Below are 7141 nucleotides of genomic sequence, written 5' to 3'. Positions count from 1 at the left end.
AGAGGAGACCCCAATCTGGGGAGGAGGAGGGGGAGAGGAAACCCCAATCTGGGGAGGAGAATGGGGAGAGGAGACCCCAATCTGGGGAGGAGGAGACCCCAGCTTGGGGAGGAGGAGGAGGGAAGAGGTCAGCCCCGCAACCCAGCTCACAGCCTGGTCTCCGCGCCGGGGGTCGCCTCCAGGCCGCCGTCAGGGTCGTCCAGAGCCACCATGGCCTGCAGCCGCGATTGCAGCCGGGCCCGAGGCCGCGGAGGAAGTGACGCGCGGGGAGGAGTCTGCAGCGGCCCGGGGCGGGGACAGCCCGGGAAAAACCTCGGCTGCTGTGGGGTAGCTGTGGGAGTAGACCCCTTGCCTCGGTTTCCCTCTCAGTAGACACTGGGCGGCGTCACCAGCCAGGCTGAAGACGGAGTCTGGGCAAGGGTGGGACGCTCCCCCGGGGGGCGACTGCTAAGTTGCGACCGGCTCCTGGGGCGGGAGGGAGTGCCAGCCTGGTGGAGCGAGTGGAGGGAGGTCGACCGTGGTGCACGCCCCGGCACTCCGGAGGCTGAGGCCGGAGGATCATTAGAGTGCCAGCCTGGGCTACAGGATTGGAGTGGGGGAGGGCAGGTGCACGCCTGGCCTCCCAGCACTTCTTACAAGAGGCAAGAAGATAGGTGTTTAGACGTCATCATCAAGTTCAGGGCCAGCCTGGGCTACGTGAAAAGGCTCACGCCTTTGATCCCTTAAAAAAAAACTATTAAAAATAAATTAATTAAAGCAAAAGTCAGTGTCTACTCCGAGGCTTCCTGGAGACAGGTGAAGCGAGGCCTGTGCGCAGGAACCGGGTCAGAGGGAAGCGAGGGCCGGGGGCTGTGTGGGGACTTGGATTCCTGGCGTCACACCTGAGTGCTCTGTGGGTGGACAGAGAAGGGGTTCTTTCTGCTGCCCACTCCCAACACCCTTCAGGATTCCCGGGCCGGCTTCCTATTTGCTGACCCTCCCCCCATGAGTCCCCCCCCTCAGTGTGGGTGAACCTTACCCACACTAGATAAATACACTACCACCGAGTTACACCTTCGTTTTATTTTTCTCTGCTGCATAGTATTCTGGTGACTTGCCAAGGATAACATCTCGGGGTCCCTAGAGAGCTTCTGAGATGCAGTAAACAGGGGTGTGACAGTGTGGCTGAGGTCAGTCCCTCACGGTTCCTGTGACCGTTTCCACAGCGCCCACTCCGGACAGGGACCGGCCGCTGGGTGCCAGTTAGAGGGGAAACTTGTAACCAACAATCGGAGTCAACCAAAGTGAACCAAAGGTCCCTCCCCTGTCCTAAGCTTCACGTGGCTCCCACTGTCCAGGGACTTACTCTGGGCATCCTCCCCTAGGGCGCGGGCCACCCGCCTGCATCCTGCCTGCGAGGGAGGGAGGACCACGGACCCCTCCCCTGCTTGGTGCCCAGGGCCCTCCCTCCTCTCTCATCCGGGCACAGCTCTGGGAAGAGCAGCGCGAGGCTCTGGAGAGGCTACGCGAAGGCGGGGACAAGGGAGGGGGGCGCGGGGTATAAGAGTGGCCGCTGCGACTGACGGACGCTGGCAGAGGAGCCACGTTCCAGCCCCCTCCGCCGGCAGCAGAACCCGGGGCGCTCGGGAGGGCGGCCATAAGGAGGCAGAGTAGGGACCTTCCTCTGTTCCCACAATCCCGGGGCGCAGTCCGCGAAGGCTGTCTGGAGGAGGAAGGCGACAGGGCCATGGCCACCGAGGCGACCTTGGGTCCCAACGCGACCTGGTGGGCTCCAACCAACGCGTCGGGATGCCCGGGCTGCGGTGCCAATGCCTCGGACGGCTCGGGCTCCGCGCCCAGGCCACTGGATGCCTGGCTGGTTCCCTTGTTCTTCGCTGCGCTCATGTTGCTCGGGCTGGTCGGGAACTCGCTGGTCATCTACGTCATCTGCCGCCACAAGCACATGCGGACAGTGACCAACTTTTACATCGGTGAGTGCGCGCCTCCCTGGGGTGCCAGGGTGGGAGCGGGGTCCACCCCCCAGCCTCCCCTGCGATGCGTCCCGCCTGGGTACCAAAGGGTGGGTTGACGACTGCGCGAGGAGACGTGACCGTTTCCGCAGGTGTCTGTCCTGTAAGGGCCTCTGGACAGAAGGGGACTGGTGTGTGCGGTGTGTGTGTGTGTGTGTGTGTGTGTGTGTGTGTGTGACACGCCCCAACTGGTACCCGCTGTCTCCAATTTAGAGGTGGGTGAGACACCGGGGCTGCTGGAAATGAGCGCAACGAAGGTGGAGAGTGCCTCCGCTTCTCTGGTACAAGATTGTGTGTGAGTGTGTGTGTGTGTGTGGGGGGTCCCTCGGACCGGGATGGAGAAGTCTTGGGCCGCGGTCAGGAGCTTTGGGTGCCCCCACCTTCCAACGTCCGCGTGTCCCCTACTTGTAGCCAACTTGGCGGCCACAGACGTCACTTTCCTACTGTGCTGCGTCCCCTTCACGGCGCTGCTCTACCCGCTGCCCGCCTGGGTGCTGGGAGACTTCATGTGCAAATTCGTCAACTACATCCAGCAGGTGCGCGGGCTGGGCTGGAGGGCGAGCCAGAGTGCAGGAAGCTGGGGAGCAGGAATGGGGTCTGCCCTGGAGAGTCTGGTGGGGGTGGGGCCGGGAGCTGGGCGCACGCTCTGGTGAGAGAGAGACTGATCTGGGCGTGGACGAGACCAGAGAGCCTGTGGGTAGGAGGAATGGCCAGAGTCTGGGGTGCGCAGGATCGGGCATAATCAGAAATGAGGCATGGTCTTTTATTTGCTTATTTACAGAGTCTATGTAGCCCAGGCTGGCCTAGAATTCAGAGATCCGTGCTGGGTTTAAAAACGTGAGCCATTTAAATGTATTTTTTAAAGATGCATTTTTTATGTATATAGTGTTCTGCCTGCATGCCAGAAGAGGACACCAGATCTTACTATAGATGGTTGTGACTTCTGGGAATTGAACTCAGGATCACTGAAAGAGCAGTCAGTGCTCTTAACCTCTGAGCCATCTCTCCAGCCCCCATTTAAATGTGGTTTTATTTCGTGTGTGTGTTTTGCCTGGGAGTATCTGGGCACCACGTGTGTGCAGCACCCCCAGAGGCCAGAAAGAGGCGTGGGGTCCCCAGAGCTGGAGTCGCAGACGGTTGTGAGGCCCGTGTGGGTGCTGGGAACCGAACCCCGGGTCCTCTGCAGGGGCAGCCGGTGCGCTAACTGCTCTGCGGTCTGTCCAGGTTCCCGAGGGCACGGTCTTTCAGGGCAGAGGTCTGAGCTGGTGTGAGCAGGGAGGGGTGGTCAGGATGGACACCCCAAACCACAGGTGCCCTATGTGGTCTCTGTGCCAAAGGTTGATTGGACGCTGGTGAGTCTCGGTGGGCATGGGCTAGAGCCCACAGTGGGCGCGTTCCGGACTGTGTGAGTGTGTTCGGGATGCCTAACAAACCCCAGTGTTTCCCTCCCTTCCAGCTCTCCGGTTTTCTGGTCCCCTCAACCCATGGCCACTGCCTGCTCCTCCCAGGACATGTTCGTGTACACCTGAGATATGTAGTCCTTGACTTTTCCAGGTCTCGGTGCAAGCCACATGTGCCACCCTGACGGCCATGAGCGTGGATCGTTGGTATGTGACTGTATTCCCGCTGCGCGCCCTGCACCGCCGCACTCCTCGACTGGCCCTGGCTGTCAGTCTTAGCATCTGGGTGGGTGAGTGCGGTTTGGGGTGGAAATGGGGCGGGGGAGGCAGGGACGCAGAGGAGGGGCGTGGCACTGGTGGGGGTGGAAGGGACCCTGGCTCCTGGGCGGGACCTGTCCTCATTCTCCGATCACGGTGCTCATTCTGGGCGGGTGGCGCAGGCTCTGCAGCCGTGTCCGCCCCGGTGCTGGCCCTGCACCGCCTGTCGCCCGGGCCTCGCACCTACTGCAGCGAGGCGTTTCCCAGCCGTGCCCTGGAGCGCGCCTTCGCGCTCTACAACCTGCTGGCTCTGTACCTGCTGCCTCTGCTCGCCACCTGCGCCTGCTACGGTGCCATGCTGCGCCACCTGGGCCGCGCCGCTGTGCGCCCCGCTCCCACTGACGGCGCCCTGCAGGTGCGGGAGACTCAGGGCCAGGAGGGAGGGCATCTGGGGGGTCAGTCGGAGACTGGAGCGTGTGTGCGTATGTGTGTGTGTACACGCGCGCTTGCGGGGGAGACCCACGGTGCTGATGGAGGGGATTGGAGTCCGGACTGTATGTGCATGTGGTGGGGGACCCTGGGGGTACCTCGGAGGGGGTCCTGTCCCTTCCCGTTAACACCCCTGGGTCACCAGGGACAGCTGCTGGCACAGCGCGCTGGAGCAGTGCGCACCAAGGTCTCCCGGCTGGTGGCCGCCGTGGTCCTGCTCTTCGCTGCCTGCTGGGGCCCTATCCAGCTGTTCCTGGTGCTCCAAGCCCTGGGCCCCGCGGGGGCGTGGCACCCTCGCAGCTACGCCGCCTACGCGCTCAAGATCTGGGCTCACTGCATGTCCTACAGCAACTCGGCGCTCAATCCGCTGCTCTACGCCTTCTTGGGCTCACACTTCAGACAGGCCTTCTGCCGAGTTTGTCCCTGTGGCCAACGACGCCAGCGCCGATCCCGCGGGTCTGCACTCTCAGACCGAGCCGCAACCCACACCGAGTCGCACAGTCTGGCCGCGCACCCCGCCGATGGCGTCAGGACGCCTGAGCCTGGAAACCCTTCAGTGCGCTCCCTGTGCGGTTTGCAAGAACAAACCGTTCCACTCTGAGCCAACCCCTGCCTGATAAACGAGCCCGTATTCCGTTGTTAAAAACTTAGTTTGTGTCCGGGGTAACCCGTGTAAACCTCCTTCTCTTCCTTCTTCGGTTGGGCATTTGTGGGCCATGGTTTTGACTGTGGTTGTGATAATTCTCTGCACTCTGCAGAGTTTGGAGATTAATGTCCCCACTTTCTGCATCTACTTCAAGACTTTGTGCTTATTAGGCAAATGCTGGACCACTAAGCTAAATTTCTTCCCCACCTCTTGTCTTTTTTGAAACAGGATCTCATGTAGCCCAGGCTGGCCTCCAACCTGTGCAGCTGAGGCTGACCCTGATCTCCAACCACGACCTTGAGACCCGGTCCGGTGGTGGCACATGCCTTTAATCCCAGCACTCTGGAGTCAGAGGCAGGTGAATCAGGTGAATCTCTGTGAGTTTGAGGACAGCCTGGTCTACAACAGTTCCAGAACAGGCTTCAATGCTACAGAGAAATCCTGCATCGAAAAATAAATAAGTAAATAAATAAATGCAAAAGGTTGGACCCTGTGTGGTGGCACACACTCGTAACCCCAGCACTTGGGAGGCAGAGGCAGGTGGATCTCTGAGTTCGAGGCCAGCCTGGTCTACAGAGCTAGTTCCAGGACAGCCAGGGCTGCACAGAAAAGCCCTGTGCCATTAAAAAAACAAACAAACAAACAAAAACACAATACAAAGGTGCGAGAGAAGAGAGAGAGAACTCCTCAGCAGTTAAGGGCTCCACCTAGTCTTCCACTCTCAGCACCCCAGCAGGTAGCTCACAAAGGCCAGGTGTGGGATCCCTTGGCCTCTTTGAGTCTCTCAACCCCACCTTCTGGGTGTTATTCTGAGACTGTCCTGCTGTGTAGCCCTGACTAGAGTCAGCAGGTTGGCCTGGAACTCACGAGAGGGGGAGGGCGCCCAGCACACAGTACCTGGCTGCGCCTGAGGAGTCCCAGGGCTCCTCGCGTTTCCACAGCTAGTGCTGAGTTGTACCCCATCGGACCTGGGTTTTTACCAGGGTCCTGGGGACCGAACTCGTCCTCAATCGTGCAAGGCAAGCTTGTCATCGACTAAGCCGGCTCTCAGAGGAAGAAGAAAAGGTCCTTTTGGCCCCATGGAGGGAGAATGAAGCTGGAACACGGTGGCTCACAGGGAGGCCAGGGTCTGTCTCACCCCCCAGAAACACACTTCCTCCAATCAGGCCCCAGCTTCCACTATCATCACCGCCAAATTACAAATCCATTCTGAAGTTAATCTCTCCCCAGAAGTCCATGTACCATCACCTATTGGGAAGGTGTTTTAGAGGGGGGGCTACCGGAGGTCACATAACTGCTCATCGGAGAACAGCGGTGGTGGCCTTTAATCCCAGCCCAGGCAGAGGCAGGTGGATCGCTGTGAGTTTGAGGCCAGCCTGGTCTACAGAGCTAGTTCCAGGATAGAGAAACCCTGTCTTGGGAAAAAAAAAAAAAAAGGAAAGAAACAAAAGAGAAAGAAGGAAAAGAGAAAGAAAGTCAGACAATGATGTGGCCATGCGCAGGGCCTCTTTTGGGAATTCAACTTTGTGATAAACTCAGAAGGTTCATGAATTCAAGGCCATCATGGGCTACGCGTTGACACCCCGTCTAGACGGAAAAAGCTATGTAAGAGAAAATAACTTCAGGCTTCAGTTTCTTCTGGTCTAACTTGGGAAACTGGCTTTTTAGGGGCAATGGCGCCACCCGGCGGCCACTCAGCACTCCATACCGAGCCAGTCTGGGAGCAGTTCCGCTGGCGCCCGGCAGGGGGCGCGCACGTCTTGCGGAACCAGTCTGATGCGGTTCAAGATCCCGGAGACGGCTGGGTCCTAGGAGGCCGGGCAGTAAGCTCGCCACCTGGACCCTCGGCTAAATACATCCCGGACATAAACGGGACCAGCAGATTTCGGCATTTGCCTTTAAATATTCTTTTGCCAGGCGTGATAGTGCGTGATTTTTAATCTCAGTACTCATGGTGGTAGAACTCTGTGACTTCAGGCCCATCCTGGTCTACATAGTCAGCTAGGGCTGCGCCCGTGGTGCATTGTCAGACTCGTTTGCATACACACACATACACACACACACATACACACAAATACATACACATACATACATACACACATACATTCATACACACACATACACACATACATACACACAAATACACACATACATTCATACACACATACACAAACACACATACATACATACACACATACATACATACAATACATACATGCATACATACACAATACATACACATATACATACACACAAATACATACACACATACATGCATACATACACATATATACATAAATACACATACACATACATACACATACACACATACATACATG

The 7141-nt window shown here is 58.1% G+C and overlaps 2 protein-coding genes across 3 annotated transcripts in view; one reads left to right on the top strand and one right to left on the bottom strand.

Moving 5' to 3' along the window:
• Nucleotides 1-258, bottom strand: part of R3hdm4 (R3H domain containing 4) — a 6084-nt gene extending 5826 nt beyond the window's left edge. The window contains exon 1 of the mRNA XM_005359095.3: nt 151-258. Coding sequence (XP_005359152.1) covers nt 151-212 — 62 coding nt within the window. The 5' untranslated portion in view covers nt 213-258. The remainder of the gene's footprint in view (nt 1-150) is intronic.
• Nucleotides 259-1570: 1312 nt separating this feature from the next.
• Nucleotides 1571-5112, top strand: Kiss1r (KISS1 receptor). Of its 2 annotated transcripts, none has more exons than XM_026785203.1 (5): nt 1571-1970; nt 2421-2545; nt 3564-3695; nt 3850-4082; nt 4302-5112. In XM_026785203.1, exons 1-5 carry the CDS (start codon nt 1727-1729, stop codon nt 4771-4773), a joined length of 1206 nt encoding a protein of 401 aa, XP_026641004.1. In that variant the 5' UTR covers nt 1571-1726; the 3' UTR covers nt 4774-5112. The 2 variants fall into 2 exon arrangements, with proteins under 2 accessions (XP_026641004.1, XP_005359151.1); XM_005359094.2 differs by having other exon boundaries at nt 3564-3699.
• Nucleotides 5113-7141: the final 2029 nt, after the last annotated feature.

The sequence above is a fragment of the Microtus ochrogaster genome, linkage group LG1 (genome assembly GCF_000317375.1).
Source record: "Microtus ochrogaster isolate Prairie Vole_2 linkage group LG1, MicOch1.0, whole genome shotgun sequence".
NCBI lineage: Eukaryota > Metazoa > Chordata > Mammalia > Rodentia > Cricetidae > Microtus > Microtus ochrogaster.
The sequence above is the reverse complement of the archived record's forward strand: the minus strand, read 5'-3'. Positions and strand labels throughout refer to the sequence as shown.